Source organism: Lepidochelys kempii, chromosome 1, assembly GCF_965140265.1.
Source record: "Lepidochelys kempii isolate rLepKem1 chromosome 1, rLepKem1.hap2, whole genome shotgun sequence".
NCBI classification, from domain to species: Eukaryota; Metazoa; Chordata; order Testudines; family Cheloniidae; genus Lepidochelys; species Lepidochelys kempii.
The window spans coordinates 278329101-278346478 of record NC_133256.1 but is presented as its reverse complement, the minus strand read 5'-3'; the positions used below and the strand labels follow the sequence as shown (position 1 = coordinate 278346478).

Genomic DNA, 17378 nt, shown 5'->3' with positions numbered 1-17378 from the left:
TCCCCCCAAAGGGAAAAGTTCGCACTAAATGGGCATTAAAAAACCACTCGGCCTCCATTCTAGCCCCAGGGCTCCCCGCCCGCAGCCGCCGCGCTACAGCAGGGAGACGACCCGCAGCTGGGAGCCGGCGCTGTTTAGACTCCCTCGGGCAGGAGCAAGGCTGGCCAGTCGCCCTTGAGAGAGAGGAAATGGGCAGAGGTGCGCGGGTAGCACCTGTCCGAGCTCGGGGAGCGGGCTCCAGACCGGCGCAGCCTTGCATTTGGATGGAGGAGCGGAGGGGTGGGGGGTCCCCTGGCCGCTCCTTGTTGGGGCAGAAGCGTCCGGCGCTAGAGCTCGCTCAGCGCCCCCCGCCCCGGGCACGGCCTGGCTGAGATTCCCGCCATGCCCTGAGGCTGAGCACAGCCTGTTGCTCGCCCGCTCCCCGCGTCTCTATGGAGATCTCCCCTCAGCAGCCCAACGCAGGGAACCGGGCACCAAGGACCGGAACAAATGGCGGGCAGGGCGGCGGGCGGGACTCAGCGGCCGGACAGGCGAGCAGCTGGGGCCGGCGCACAGCTCGCTGCGGGCCTGGGCAGCGGCGCCCTCTTGCGGCTCCTCCGGGCGGGGAGCCGGGCTGCCTGGGAAAGGGGCCGAGGATGCACTCGGTGCCCCGGGGAGCAAAGCGGGCAGGGGCCGGGAGCCGCGGCTGTGCCCGGCGCTGCTGGGGCCTGGCCCGCCAGGCTCCGGCTCCGGGGCGCCCTCCTTCCTCGCCCTCAGCTTCCTGCCGGCGTCGGCTCCAGCTGCTCGCCGGCTCCGGGCCTCCCCTCGTGCCTGGCAGCCTCACCCAAGGGCCGCTGCTGGAAGAGCCGGGCCCCTGCGCACCTGCCGCCTGGCGGGCATGGAGCGGGGAGCTGGGTAGGCACAGGGAGCCCTGGAGGGTCCCCAGGCTGTTTGGAGGAGGGCTTTAGACACCGCTTCCCGAGGGTGTTTGCAACGGGCCGAGGGGCTGTAAGAACAGATCTCCTAGTCCCGGCGTCCTGCCTCCTTCAAAACTCCGGTTCTGCCCCTCCAGGGCGTTAGCATCGGGCCCTACACGAGTCAACGACTGTGCCCAGATTCTGCTGCCTTTCCTCCGTGTGAGTAATAGCGGCTGGCGGAGTAACACATTGCCAGGCTGAGGAAAGGGAGCAGAATCCGGCCCTAGCTGTTGACTCATGTAGGACCCGATCCTGAAGCACTGTTGCTAGCCGAGTTGTGTTGGCAGCGTAAGTTACTGCTCAGGGTGGCAGAATCTGTGCCTGCCCCAGGGTAATAACCTTCAGCACACCCTCACTGACTGATTGCAGGGACTGCTCCAGCTTTAAATCATGTATCTACCTAAAGGGCTCCTGGACTGGGGCCTGAGTGAAGGTCACTTTTAGGAGGTGAATGTTTTAAAATTCATAGTGTTGAGGATTGCAGTAATGAAGGACTGCCTTGCCAAAACAGTGACATTTCTTTATTTTCATCTTGCTTGCTAAGATTTGGGGCACACTTAAGCTTTTTGATGTTGACACAATGGTGCTTGCAGAATTAAAATGCTTTTGAATAAGCATGCTGGATTAATGTGTGTGAATTTGGAAGTATATCTGCTACATTTTTAGAATAAAATTTTCTATTAATGCTTGTCTAAATTATTAAAGCAATTTCCAATGAATGATGTACATACACATTTGTGTGTGGGTGTATGACATCTCTTCCGATGAACAAGTTATTTTACATCATTTACTATAATTTTATGTAGTCATCTAGTAGTTAATTGTATTCATTTTGGTGCTGTTGGACATCTTTGTAAAAACACCCATTAATGTGCACTTTGTATTTGATGATGCATCCTTAAGAGACAAAATATTGTCTATGTTGATAGAATGTGCTGGTGAGTTCAGTGCAGTACGTCTAACAATAGTTTAAAAGTAACTTACAAGAAGTGTGCATTATGGGCATGATCCAATCCCACTGAAGCCAGCAAAGGATATTTAAGAACGGCCATAATGGGTCAGACCAAAGGTCTATCTAGCCTAGTATCCTGTCTTCCGACAGTGGCCAATGCTAGGTGCTTCAGAGGGAATGAAAAGAACAGGTAAGCATCAATGATCCATCCCCTGTTGCCCATTCCCAGTTTCTGGCAAAACCGAGGCTAGGGACACATCATCCTTGCCCATCCTGACTAATAGCCATTGGTGGACCCATCCTCCATGCATTTATCAAGTTCTTTTTTTAATCCTGTTATATTCTTGGCTTCACAACATCCTCTGGCATAGAATTCCACTGACTTCACTGAGTTTTGGATCAGGCCCTAAATCTGGGGCCAAATCCTGCTCATACATGTAGATTAATTAAAATTACCCTTGTGGGAGTAAAACAAACAACAGCTGGTCCTGGATGTATCCAATATAATGTCTGATCCTGTAATCGTTATTTAGGCAAAAGATAAACATTTTGAAGTTGAGAATTTTGCTGTGTAAGAAGGAGGAGACTGATCCAGAGCTCATTGAAGTCTATAAGAGTCTGTCATTGAGTTCATTAGGCAAGAAGAGCCAGGCCCATAGTGGAGGAGTGTAAATCTAGAATAGTATTGAACCTCAGTTATATCAATATAAAGTGTTAACATACATGTTCATTATCTTAATTTCCTCCTCATTTTATCTTAAAATATTCCAACATAATTTTGTTTTGAAGCTGTTAAAATTCAGACACATAATAGACACTGGGATTATAAAATTTTCTTTCCATATGGACAAAATGAATCTGCTGCTGCTGCTGTTAGAATATATATTTCAGGTAAGAATTTTTTTTCTTTGATGTTTTAATTGAAGTGTGCAAAGTTATGGTTACTAGTTAGACTCCTTTTTGTCATTCTAACCATCACAATAAATTGTAATGTATAGTAACCACTCTGTGGTTCCGACTCTGCTGCTGTTGAAGTCAATGAAAGTTTACCTTTTATTTTAGTGGAAACATGATTAGGTCCTATGGTAAACATGATTAGGTCCTATGGTAGGTAGGTAGGTGGTGAAAATGAAGTGTAAGAACTTGTGCCTAAACCCTTTGTTGTCAGTTTAAAGGCTCCCATTGACTTCAGTGGACTTCGGATAAGACCCTAAATGAGATTCAAAATATTGAAAATAGTTTCTGGAAAAAGAAGTAGAAGGAAAATTGTAAGCTGAAGTCCCTTTTGTCCTTTATGATCACAAGTTCTGCATGGCAGAATATCTGAATACATTTGTAAATTTGAAGAATTAAGTGATTTTTGGTAGGTTTTCCATTATACTTGATATTGTGAGATGCTTTGCTCTTGTTTTTGATCTAACAATGTATATTTGCTTATCGCAGTTGCAGGAAGCCACCATGCAAAACAGAGCACAAGTTGGAATGGAAGGAGCTAATCTATCCTTTACAGAAATCTTACCAATTGTATGAATTGCTTGTTACATTTCAAAGCTGATTTTCTTCTATTCAGAATGAAGAACTTTCACTACATTATTTTCAGTGTAAATTTCTGCATTTCTCCAGCTTGCTGTACAAGTATAGTTTTAAAACCTATTATTCTTTTCCTGAGCATATCTAACTTCTCAGTGAACCCTATTGTTTATGACACACATGTCAGTGTAACGTGGATTCCTTGGCTCCCAAGAAGAGGCTTGCACCATTCTTGTGAAATGTAAACTATACTTCGAATGTGAATTATTATTAAGATCTTAGAAGATTTACATAGTCATGTCAATTTGGCATTAGACATAACAAATGACCCTAAAACAGCAAACTGAGTACCATATCATGATGTATTCACAAAGGGCAAAGCTATATGGAAAATTTATCCTTTTACATTCTGTGTTCAGTTTTTACTACAATACATCACTTTGCAGTATAACACCACATAATACAATCAATACAATACAATTAGATTTAGCTTTTACTGTGGAGTAGAATGGTTGCTACTAGTTCAGGCTATGACTTTTTTGAGATACATTTTGGGTTTTTGTTTTGAGTATTCCATTCAAGGTAAATGGAAATATAAACAGGTAAAGTGCTAAAATCTTTAAATAACCCTAACTTGTATTATATCTAATACAGAGACTGTCAGTTCAGGCCCAAACTCCTTAGAATTTCAGACATATGGTTCAGATTTGTATCTTCAGATACTAAATGAGCCCCCTATGTTTTTAGTTCCAGGTCAGACCCAAAATCATCAGGGGTCTGTTTTCCTGAATGGGTCTAACCAAAGTCCTGTAAGAACAAATGTATCATTAAAATAATAGGAGTAAAATATTTGCATCTTAAAATGATTCAGTTTCCATCATAAGAACAGCTCTGCATAGGAAGGGTGAGGAGAAGTTCAGCAGAGGTAAGCTAGTTCCCCGCTTCATGTACACTTCTGTTCCTGATTCTGGATGTGCAGAGGCTGGGGTGGTTACTAAGGATAAAGTAAACTCTTCACTATGTTCTGAGGGTGGGAGCAAAGGAATCTGGGAGGTTTGGGGCTCAGGTCCCAAGGACCATATTTAAACAAAACCAGCAAAACTTAAAAGGAACTGGAGCTCTCTTCTCAGCACTATATTAACCCTACTACTCCACATTGCTTGTTCGGAGAGAGCAGTAAACCCTACCCTCATTATTACAGCCGGCAGAATGATATTCACTGCTCAATTTATTTGATGAATTTCATAGTATATTTCAAATACTTTTTTTTTCATTTTTTGCCCAGCTTTACATATTTCTGTTGAGGACAGTTTTCTTGATTTAAGCAGAGCTGCTTCTTCTTCTTTCCTTCTCAAAAATTGCAGTTTCAGAGTGGAATTTTGGCTCTATGAAACTCTCCCAATCAAAACAATCCCATTTGAGCTTCACAAAGGAGCTCTCTGCTCATTCTCATAATCTACAGTGCCTTTAAAAATTATTCCCTGGATGAGTACCAGTGTGAGGGAGCACTTCGTGAGTGCATTCCCTGTCTGAATTCCTATGATGATAATTGCCATACTGGAATCACAGACTGCATTCCTGACAATGGAGTGGGTTTGGGCCACAGCTGATGTTACTTAGCTACATCTGAGATGAAGAGAAGTCATTAGTATCTGTATCTGCAGAACCTATGAATATTATGGAGCTTCTAAGGACTTTGCAGTTGGACAGGCAGTTTTGGTCTGGGTAGAATCCAATGGTAAATGGCAGTATGTAAACAGAACAAGTAACCATAGACAGAGTTTAATCATTTCCTCAAATTTGCTTTACTTCTACTGCATGTTCTGTTAAAATACATATTGTGTACTTTTGTATTGCAGGTTTCAAAGAGTCTAGATTGTGACCAAGTGAAAAAATCCACTAGAGCAGTTTCGGTGGTGTGGTCTGAGTTCCCAAAAGGAGAAAATCCAGACTTTTATGTTGTAACATATAAGCTTACAGATGATTTCCATCAAAAAGTAAACTATTTATTTCATAATTTTGAGCTGTAAATAGTTTTGTTTATTTAAATTTTATGTGCCAGTAGAAAATGGCCTTTGTTTTTAATAACAGAGATGAATGTGCCATAGTTTAATTGATCGAGTGAAAGTTTAGAAAAATTAGTCCCCAATTCCGCAATTGACTTCATGTGCCCACAGTTGAAGCCAATGGGACTCAAGCATGCACTTTAAGTGCTTCGCTGAATAGGGATAGGCTTAAGCATTTGCGTAGTTAAACATGTGCATAAGTGGTTTGCTGAGTCAAGGGCTGTGTGAAGCTAATGCTGCCATTTGACACTAAGCTCTCCTAAAAAGGTACAGTTGCTATGCTTCCTGGTGCTCAGTCTAGGAGGCATTATTTCGTACATGCCTTGTGGAACTCCCATCTGTGCAGAACTCACGTCATCCTTCCCTCTCCCGCTCCCCTTCCCCCCATACAAGGTTGGGCTTTAAAGACTCAAAACAGCCATAAATATTTTTTTTAATAAATATTTGTTGAATATTTCATAGTTGAATTGAGAGGAAATAGTTTGACACACTGCTGTATTTGATTAATATCCTCTTTTAAAATGCAGGTACCCCGTTTACACTAGAGATGATTTTTATTAATTCTCTTTTGTATTACATTAACATCTCATTAAATCAACAAATTATTTTAAATTTCAGATTGTAGAAAACATTTCTTCAGTTGTGCTAAAACCTCTGAATTCTATAATTCTGCTAGAAGAAGGAAAGAAATATGATGTCACAATAGAATCAGTAAAGAATGGGGCAATTTTAAGTGTAAAGTCATTTAAGACACGTAAGTAATAGAACATAAAATACCTTTTGGCATCATCATAGACTACTTTATTATTGAAGATAAAATAAAAAGATAGGGGATGAGCTCCTGGCCTCATTACAGTCAATGGAAAATTTTCAATGAACTTCAGTTGGGCCAGGATTCCTTCCCTGATTTAAAGGAAGACCATCTTCACAATAACTTGTCGGGTATTGTAATGATCAAGTTAACCAACAAGGTGCAAAAACAGTGCTCTTGTGATTTTTATTATTATTATTATTTTTTTACTTGTGGCTGAGATGTCCCTGAGAGAAATGAATTATAAAGTGGGCCAACAGCAAAGTTATTGATAGTCTTGCCATTTTAGACCAGTTTAAGGGTGTAATATTATATCTACAGTAAAAATTGAAATTAATTATTGTACTTGGGTTTGGTTGGTTTTTTTTATGTTGACATCCCTTCATCTAGAATGGAGAAGAGGAGAAGGTGATTGTGGGCTAGTGGTTAGAATGAAGAATTAGGGAGCAGACTTATTGGGCCAGATTTTTAGCACAGGAGTGTGTGTGTGTGTTAGGGATGGGGAGGCAGGGGAATTCAGCAGGGAACTGCTTGTGGCATTATGCCAGATAATAGCTCCTCCACATCAGGGGGAATTCTCAGAGGCCAGCTATAGTCAGATTCCAGCCTGTATGCTGCCTGAGTGGTGCAAGGTGCCAGATTTGGGAAGCAATTCTGACCCTTGGGGTACATCTACACTGCAAACAACCAACCCCCAAAACAAACAAAACCCCCGAGGCAACAATTCTAGAGCCTGGGTCAACTCAGGCTTGCACCATGGAGCTAAAAATAACAGTGTTGATGATCCTGTTTGGGCTGGAGCCTGGGCTTTGATATCCTTCACCCTAACCAGGTCTCAGAGCCCACAGTTGACCCAGGCTGTACCTGGCTGCTGCTGGGTTTTTTCTTCAGCGTAGCTGCATGGCTGTATTTCTTTTGAGACCTTGTTCAAGTCAGTTCATCTTTCTGTACCTCAGTTTATCATTTGTAAAATGGGTACAAAAATACTTAACTATTTCATAGGGATTTTGTGAATCTTGATTAATTCATATTTATAAAGCTCTTGGAGACATTGGGAGGAAAGTAGGTTTTGTAGGGGTGTAATTCACACTAGTGCAGAGGGCCTGCGTGAAGTATTATGGGAATAGTTAACTTCATTTAAACCCTAAAATGGGTAGTAAGTGGTAACTCTGCCTGGGTTGAATTTCACCCTAATTGCAAAGAATTATTAAGGTATCATGAGTATAGCTGAACAGATAATTGATTTTTCAGTTCAAATGAAAAACAGTTTTTTTTGAGTCAACCCATAAAGGACATTTTTATTTTTCTTGCTGAAATTAAAAACTGAAAAAAAAAATCATTTCAGGTTGAATGAAATGGTTTGTTAAACCCAAAACGAAATTTTTGGTGTACATTTTGTTTGTTTAGATTTTGGGTATATTTTGCTCTTTTTTTAAAATAAAGCAAGCTAAATTTTGAAACAAAATGTAATTTCAAAATCAAAAGTCAAAACATTTCAGTTCAAAACTGTCAAAACAACATTTTGACTTTAAAAACAATATTTTTTTTTCTCTTGGCTGAAACATTTGTCCTGAATTCACAGATAGTTTTGGTCAGCCTGAAGCTGCATGGTGGATCAACTATTTGTCAAAAAAAATTCACTCAGCTCTAATCATGAGGCCCTCAATCCTATGGAACATTCATCTGATTTTCTTTGTGTCTCCCTAGTGAACCCTAAAAGAAACCATGGTCTAAGCAGTAATATCATTGTTTGATCAACTAACACTCATGGCTTTAATTTCAGTTTCATAATAGGACAGGATCACCACCCATATTAGTCAATTGGAGCTTCAGCAGCAGCAGTAGTAGCAAGAGTAGATTGCAACCTCTTGAGTTTAAGAGAGAGATTTTGAAAAAGTCCTAAAGAATTTAGGAGCACAACTCCCATTGATTTTAAAAGTGCTTTTAAAAGTCTCTCTCTAAAGCATTACCTCTAAGACATTCCAACATCTTGCCAACCTGGAAATGAAAGACCAGAATCAGGATTTAAATTTAGATCTGTGACCTAAACCTGTGAAGTCCTGAGTCTCTGTAGTGACATCCGTTGACAATAGTGGGAGCAGAGGGCACTCAGCAGCATGCAGGAGGCTCAGCATTTCTCAGGATTGTGGTGCTACCATGTTTGTGCTCTTGGCCAACATATGTTATCCACAGATATTGAACCAAGCTGCATTACAGAATTTACACCTTTACACTCACACTGTCTTTTATTTATATGCTTTCTAAGTTTATTTGCATTTCTTTCTACTGAATACAGTGATTATTTCAATTTTATGTTTACATACTGTTAGAAACTATTTCAGTGTGCAATTCCATGCTTCCTTGTTCTGGTTGGTTTTAAGTTGCAGCTAAACAGGAAATACATTTTTGTTTTAATTGTAGTGTGTCCCTCATCCCTTCCTGAAATACACTTGTTTCTTATACAGTGTGTAAAAATTAACATATATGTATTGTGCTTATTAATCAATTATTGTAAAAGTATATAATATAAATTTCTTTGCTCTGTTAGGTGGAATTTCAGGCAACAGTATCAAAACACTTGTGACAAGTACTACAGTATCTTTTAACTGGAGTATTCTAGCCAGTGAATTTTCAGTTTCAGTTTCACTGAATAACACTTTGCGGATTATACAACAAAATGATGTCTTCTCTGAGTGGGATCATTTGATACCTGCAACCTTGTATACTTTTACGTTTGAATTTAAACAGCTGCAACTTGAATTTATAAATGTTTTTCAAACCATGGATATTCAAGTTGAAACAGGTATATACTCTAGTTTATCACGATCACAAAGATCATGAAAGATGACACTGATTACTTTAAGAGAAAATTTCAAAAAATATTATGTGTACTCAGCAGTACTGTGAAGTTCTGAGTCCCTGTAGCGGCCTCCGTTGACAACAGTGGGAGCAGAAGGCACTCAGCAGCATGCAGGAGGCACTCAGCATTTCGCAGAATTTTAAATTAATTTTAGCCATTCTTAAATTCCTTTTGCATGTGCAATTTGCATGTGCAAGTATTTCCTCATTAAGTCAAAAAACAGAAACAATACCTTGTGACTGATTTGACCAATTTAAACAAAGCAACCTAGTTTGAATTTCAGATGATGGACTGATCACAGGTTGCTTCAAATCTATCATCTCAACGAGTTAAAAATTGTTGAAAAAAATTCATTGGATAAATTCAAGGAAATTGTGATCTGTTTATAGATATTTCTAAAGAAGAAAATGAGGCTATATTCATGTACAAAATTATTTGTTGTGAATTATTCGCTTGGCTGTACTGTCTAGCAGGTGTCTGCAATAACATTATGATACACTGATATATCCTGAAAGGGCACTAGCCTTGTCATAGCATATGCATGCTGAAGAACCTAATAACCTTACAATCTAAAGTACTGATCTTGTAAGGTGATCTGCACAGGTGGATCTCCTGTGTCCATATCATAGAATCATAGAATATCAGGGTTGGAAGGGACTCCAGAAGGTCATCTAGTCCAACCCCCTGCTCGAAGCAGGACCAATTCCCAGTTAAATCATCCCAGCCAGGGCTTTGTCAAGCCTGACCTTAAAAACCTCTAAGGAAGGAGATTCTACCACCTCCCTAGGTAACGCATTCCAGTGTTTCACCACCCTCTTAGTGAAAAAGTTTTTCCTAATATCCAATCTAAACCTCCCCCACTGCAACTTGAGACCATTACTCCTCGTTCTGTCATCTGCTACCATTGAGAACAGTCTAGAGCCATCCTCTTTGGAACCCCCTTTCAGGTAGTTGAAAGCAGCTATCAAATCTCCCCTCATTCTTCTCTTCTGCAGGCTAAACAATCCCAGCTTCCTCAGCCTCTCCTCATAAGTCATGTGTTCTAGACCCCTAATCATTTTTGTTGCCCTTCGCTGGACTCTCTCCAATTTATCCACATCCTTCTTGTAGTGTGGGGCCCAAAACTGGACACAGTACTCCAGATGAGGCCTCACCAATGTCGAATAGAGGGGAATGATCACGTCCCTCGATCTGCTCGCTATGCCCCTACTTATACATCCCAAAATGCCATTGGCCTTCTTGGCAACAAGGGCACACTGCTGACTCATATCCAGCTTCTCGTCCACTGTCACCCCTAGATCCTTTTCCGCAGAACTGCTGCCTAGCCATTCGGTCCCTAGTCTGTAGCTGTGCATTGGGTTCTTCCGTCCTAAGTGCAGGACCCTGCACTTATCCTTATTGAACCTCATCTGATTTCTTTTGGCCCAATCCTCCAATTTGTCTAGGTCCTTCTGTATCCTATCCCTCACCTCCAGCGTATCTACCACTCCTCCCAGTTTAGTATCACCCGCAAATTTGCTGAGAGTGCAATCCACACCATCCTCCAGATCATTTATGAAGATATTGAACAAAACCGGCCCCAGGACCGACCCTTGGGGCACTCCACTTGATACCGGCTGCCAACTAGACATGGAGCCATTGATCACTACCCGTTGAGCCCGACAATCTAGCCAGCTTTCTACCCACCTTATAGTGCATTCATCCAGCCCATACTTCCTTAACTTGCTGACAAGAATACTGTGGGAGACCGTGTCAAAAGCTTTGCTAAAGTCAAGAAACAATACATCCACTGCTTTCCCTTCATCCACAGAACCAGGAATCTCATCATAAAAGGCGATTAGATTAGTCAGGCATGACCTTTCCTTGGTGAATCCATGCTGGCTGTTCCTGATCACTTTCCTCTCATGCAAGTGCTTCAGAACTGATTCTTTGAGGACCTGCTCCATGATTTTTCCAGGGACTGAGGTGAGGCTGACTGGCCTGTAGTTCCCAGGATCCTCCTTCTTCCCTTTTTTAAAGATTGGCACTACATTAGCCTTTTTCCAGTCATCCGGGACTTCCCCGGTTCGCCACGAGTTTTCAAAGATAATGGCCAATGGCTCTGCAATCACAGCCGCCAATTCCTTCAGCACTCTCGGATGCAACTCGTCCGGCCCCATGGACTTGTGCACATCCAACTTTTCTAAATAGCCCCTAACCACCTCTATCTCCACAGAGGGCTGGCCATCTCTTCCCCATTTTGTGATGCCCAGCGCAGCAGTCTGGGAGCTGACCTTGTTAGTGAAAACAGAGGCAAAAAAAGCATTGAGCACATTAGCTTTTTCCATATCCTCTGTCACTAGGTTGCCTCCCTCATTCAGTAAGGAGCCCACACTTGCCTTGGCTTTCTTCTTGTTGCCAACATACCTGAAGAAACCCTTCTTGTTACTCTTAACATCTCTTGCTAGCTGCAGCTCCAGGTGCGATTTGGCCCTCCTGATATCATTCCTACATGCCCGAGCAATATTTTTATACTCTTCCCTGGTCATATGTCCAACCTTCCACTTCTTGTAAGCTTCTTTTTTATGTTTAAGATCCGCTAGGATTTCACCATTAAGCCAAACTGGTCACCTGCCATATTTACTATTCTTTCGACTCATTGGGATGGTTTGTCCCTGTAACCTCAACAGGGATTCCTTGAAATACAGCCAGCTCTCCTGGACTCCTTTCCCCTTCAAGTTAGTCCCCCAGGGGATCCTGGCCATCCGTTCCCTGAAGGAGTCGAAGTCTGCTTTCCTGAAGTCCAGGGTCCGTATCCTGCTGCTTACCTTTCTTCCCTGCATCAGGATCCTGAACTCAACCAATTCATGGTCACTGCCTCCCAGATTCCCATCCACTTTTGCTTCCCCCACTAATTCTACCCGGTTTGTGAGCAGCAGGTCAAGAAAAGCGCCCCCCCTAGTTGGCTCCTCTGGCACTTGCGCCAGGAAATTGTCCCCTACGCTCTCCAAAAACTTCCTGGATTGTCTATGCACTGCTGTATTGCTCTCCCAGCAGATATCAGGAAAATTAAAGTCACCCATGAGAATCAGGGCATGCGATCTAGTAGCTTCCGTGAGCTGCCGGAAGAAAGCCTCATCCACCTCATCCCCCTGGTCCGGTGGTCTATAGCAGACTCCCACCTCCCATATGATCTCATTAATTTCAGTGGGGCTTTACACGGATATTGAGGGTCCATCCATATGGATCAGTTTGCAGTACTTGAACCAAAGACTTAAAAATCTAAGACAAAGTCAACACAATCACAGTTTTTGAGACATGGGTAGATTTTGTTGTTGGGTCATGCAAGGAGCAGTTGTCAAGTGCAGGAATAGTAAAGCTTTTAAGGAATTGCCATTATTTCAAAATTAGATTTGGTTCTCTGTCATTGAAACTGCAAGAGAGAAAAACATGGTGACCAAGAATATTTCCTTTGTCAACTTCCAACCTGGCCAGAGGTACTTTCTGAAAGTTGAATAAAACCACCATAATTTGATAAAATGACAATTCTTCCTGCATCTCTCACAGAAAAAATTCCCCCCTAGCCTATGCATATGCAAAGGTACATTTTTCTAGATGGGCATAAATGAAGCTCAGAAAGTGACTTGCAGAAGAATTCATAGGAAGCTTGTGGCAGACCTGGAAACACATCCTTAATCTGTGATTAGAGCACAGTGCCTCTCATACAAATTGACTTAAATCGATTGAAATATGGAACTACCCATGCTTACCCAATTTTGCTAAGTGCTTTGAGGCACTTTGGCCTAATAGGTCAGCTGTTGACTGTGGAATTATGCAATATGGTTTCTGACATGTTGTTTGCTAAAAACATGTAGCACTTTATGCCAACATTCGGAGAGGATGTAGGTTGCATTGCACGTGCATGTATGGCTAACCTAGCTAAGTAGTGGACATGAGTATTTTGTCAGGCATGCTTTGAATGAGACAGGGCTCTGTAGGAGCTACTGTTTGATTGGCTGGCACTATTTCTTTTATTTAATAATCTGGTGTTACTATCTACAATCTTAAAAACTGTTTATGTAGAGGCACAAAAGAAAAAATGAAATATGTTTAAATAAACATAAGTCCAAAATGAAAACACTGAATACCATAAATACATGTTAGCATTTTTTTTAAAACTTTCAAATATGTATCTTTTAGAAACCAATGAATATCTTCCCTGGAGAAGTCTAACAACACAGGCTCTTTTCCTTATTTTAACTGAACAAATTCAATTGTAACTTCAATCACATTACTGAATAATTGATAAAAAGTTGTAATATTCCTATTAGTTGTAGAAAATTTAAGCAATAAGGATAGTACATATTTTCAGTTTTGATGCCTCTTGCAATTTTATTTTGAGTCTCATAATATTTGGTGATTTTTTTTCTTAAAGCCCCAGTTGCTGGAATCCTAAGATTGCAAGAAAATCTCAGCTTTCATTTAAAAAAAAGTTTCTAATCATCATGGTTATGGACAAAAGCTAGAAAACATGATGTGCATGCACTCTAAAGAACCAGGAGGCAAATAAAAAAAGAAGGCAAAACATTTTTTTTAAGTGTATGGCAATCTTATGATATGGGGTGGCTAATTCATGATTCTTGAATGACTGAGGTTGGCAATACTGTTAATTTTAATTAAATATCATACTTTATAGACTTTTTTAAGATTTATGAAATGGAACATCACCATTACTGGTAGAGAACTTTTTGGAAATACTGTATTTGTTCACTTGCAGGTCTGTGTTCACAAGGATGGCTGGCATTCAAAGGCAGCTGCTATAAAATGAGCAAATCAAACAAGCCATGGAGTAAGGCGCAGCAAATCTGTCAATTGTCTTCCATAGGGGCACACCTTGTTGACATACAGAATGAAGAAGAACATATATTTATATCTTCTTACCTCCAGACAGTCAATCAAATAATCATGTTATGGACAGGTCTTAATGACATGAAGGTAAGTATGTTTGATTTTTTGTTATTTCCCTTATTAAAGTAGATTTTTCTTTATCAGGAGAACTTTAATATGTATAATCAAATTCCTATCGATTTAAAACTTACTATAGTAGGTTGATTTTTAAATAAAAACACTCATTCACATTGGTTATTAACTTGAGTAGTGATTAGTAGGACATTGCGTATTCTGCAAATAAATTGCAAGTATTTACAAGTAAATTAATTAGTCAATCATCATTTAAAAAAGATGCTACAAACAATTTTATTAAAAATAATCATATAGGGCAGTGCATGAAACTTTGAAAAACAAAGAGATGCTTATGTGTAATCTTTTGGAACTAGTTTATTTCTCTGTATACAGACAAGACCCTGTTTTACCCCTCTAGGTGCTATGTCTTGCCAGATCTGAGACCTAACCCTGTACTCCTTATGGATGCCTAAGTCCCTTTGGACCCAAAAGGAGATTTGCCTTATGTGCATGTAGGATCAGGTCTATAATGTCAGGGGAAGATCTCCCCAGATTCGTGACCAGGACATGGGGAGTTACTCAAGAAGACATTGTACTCCAAGAACCCATCCCAGATTTTACAGTAAACCAGGAACGGGCTGGGACAGGACTTCGGGAGTGGAGTCAGTGATCTGTAGATACGTTCAGTAAAGTTAATAATGCTGTCCAGTTATATTGACTGTCAGGGCCAGATTCTCATTTACACTAAGGTCCTTGAAACTCTGTTTCTTTTTTACTCTCACTTTAAGTCCCCTTTACACTGCCAACATATGTAATGAGACCACAGTGTAAATGAAAGTCTCACCCACAGTGCTTTGCTTCGGAAGCAACCAGAACTTTAAGGCCCTTGAAGTCCAAAAAAGAAAACAGGAATATTTAGCAATGTGCATTTGTGTGGCAGTAAACTGGAGTTTTAGGCCCTATTCAGGAAGATACTTAAACATGTACCTAAATTTAAGCACACGAGTAGTCTTGTTGAACTCACATGCTTGAAGTTAGGCATGTGCTTAAGTGTCTGGCTGAACTGGGGCCTTACTTTTTAACCTTTTAGACCTCACTGTTGGACACCCACTCTCTGATCTTGCACTCCGTAGTTAGGAAATACCCCATTAGATTAGCCTCTGTGTCCAATAGCAGTTATGTCCAAATAAGAAGTGCAGGATTGGACTGAAATATTAAAGCCATGACCCCAACCATCTGTTGTCTCATTACAATAAGAAAAACAAGATCAGTGCAGTTTTAGTTTCCCTGTTCCCCTGACATTTCTATTTATGGGATTTAATTGAATTTTGAATCTAGAGTAGAATTTCAACTTTGTATGTGTGTGCATGCGAAATTCAGCCAGCAAGAAGCTAGTGTGGTGAAGACTGGCAGTATTTGAAGATGGATAGGTTAGCCTGATGAACAATGGATATTCTTAATATTTTTCTTTCATAGAAGACAAAAAACACAGCTGAACCTTTCAGCGCTATTCCAGGAGATCCACTGTAATATACAGTAGATCCACTCTCAAAATTCCCATTGATGTCAAGTGGAAGTCCTGTGAGCAGAATGATTGCAGCATTGAAGTGACATTATTGAAACTTAAACTGAATTATTGGTTTGCCATTGAAACAGTTTGCTTTATTTATATTAAAACAGTTTAATTGTGAGGCAGGGAGATAAACTGCTAATTTTTTAGCCCAGCATTTGGAAAGAAATGAAACTTATCTGGGCAATTCCATCTAGTCAAAATGAAGTTTGATTCATTGACTTGAGGCCCTATCACCCCATACATCATCATGGATAGAGAGAATGGGAAGTAAGTAAATTTGGTCATGTTGCCTTTGTGATATCCTTCCCCTACTTCCACTGACCCTTGTTACCAGATTTGCCCGTTACTTTGGGGTATGCTCATTTATTAGGGTTACTCTTCTGGGGGAGGGGGTTCTGTAATTCTGTCAATGTACTGCTTGTGTCACTTGTGTTCTCATACAGAGCTCTACTTCTCCCTTCTGCAAGTTCCCTCCCAATGGAGCTATCTTGCAGGACCTAGATTCCCCAGGGATGGGTTCTTCCAGCCCCAGAATCAGACGAACACATACATTAACAGAGTGTATCTGAGAGGACGGGTTTAATCAGCACTCCCAAGCTGACCCCTTAGATGTCCCTGGACTCAGTAGACTGGGTCGAGTAGCACCTCCAAGCTGTAACCCTCATAGGCCATGGGCACCGTGCCACAACAGAGTACGCCTGAGCAGGTTGGGTCGAGCAGCACTTTCAATCTGCCACCCTCATATGCCCCAGGTTCAGCACGTCTCTATCCCTACTTTCACATTACGATTGTTCTGGTAATAAACCACTTGATGAACAAACCCCACAAGATTTTTGGGTGCTGCAGGGATCTTTAGCTTAGGTACGAGGAACATTGCTGCAGGGTGAATGAGGAAACCGAAAAACACCCACAGGGGGTTTGGAGGGGGCGGGGGGAGTAGGAGAGAGAGAGAGAGAGAGAAGCAACTAGCTTAACCATGAAAGTTCTTTATTGCCAGGTAATAACCATAGAGGAGCCAAACAAACAAAACAGTTCTAATATTAAATCTAACTTAAATTTGATTATAAAAGTCAGGTTTAGAAAACTATAACTGATCACACAAGTCAGGGTCAGAAGGCTATACTGAGCGAGAGAGAGAGAGAGCTGGGTTCTCACCACTCCGTGAAGCTTGAATCGATCAGGAGTCCCAGGTGGTGGTGGTAGCTGAGGGTTCGGAGTGCTGGAGACAGGCAGAGCCCCCAGCATGATCAGTCAGAAGTCCCAATGGAACTGATGCAGATTTTGGATCCAGACATCAGAGCACTTACTTGAGCTTGGGAAGGGATTTTTGTAGGGAAAGAACAATGGTTCAAGGGAGAACGCTAGATCTGTTTGTGGGTAAACTGATGTCTCAAGGGAGTATACCAAAGTTGTTTTGCTCAGGGTAGACAATAGGAACTGATCATTCCTGGCTATGGACAGTGTTCTTTAGAGGGAGCTCACAATGCAATTAGGCACTTCGGTATTTTGGTTACCAATAAAGGATTTATTACTAGAATTGGTCTGATAACTACTGAGCTGGGTGTGTGCAGGCACAGGTTCTCAAGCAGAGATTCCCCATCATGCAGTGCTTCCCTGTTTTTCTGGTCCCAGAGTTCCGAGTGGTTCTTCTCTTGGAATCTCTGTTCTCCATGCTGTATGCTAATAGAG

At 41.4% G+C, this 17378-nt stretch overlaps 1 protein-coding gene across 20 annotated transcripts in view; it reads left to right on the top strand.

Moving 5' to 3' along the window:
- Positions 1–603: 603 nt before the first annotated feature.
- PTPRQ (protein tyrosine phosphatase receptor type Q) overlaps positions 604–17378 on the top strand; it is a 212930-nt gene continuing 196155 nt past the window's right edge. For 7 of the 20 annotated variants that reach the window (XM_073327665.1, XM_073327662.1, XM_073327652.1 and 4 more), the window contains exons 1-6: positions 1691–2799; positions 3352–3432; positions 5298–5435; positions 6123–6258; positions 8864–9118; positions 13932–14149. In XM_073327665.1, the coding sequence (XP_073183766.1) occupies positions 2632–2799; positions 3352–3432; positions 5298–5435; positions 6123–6258; positions 8864–9118; positions 13932–14149 (996 nt within the window). In that variant the 5' untranslated portion in view covers positions 1691–2631. Of the gene's footprint in view, positions 1404–1681; positions 2800–3351; positions 3433–5297; positions 5436–6122; positions 6259–8863; positions 9119–13931; positions 14150–17378 lie in introns of those variants that run through there. The other 13 variants (XM_073327666.1, XM_073327664.1, XM_073327657.1 and 10 more) reach the window with 9 other exon arrangements.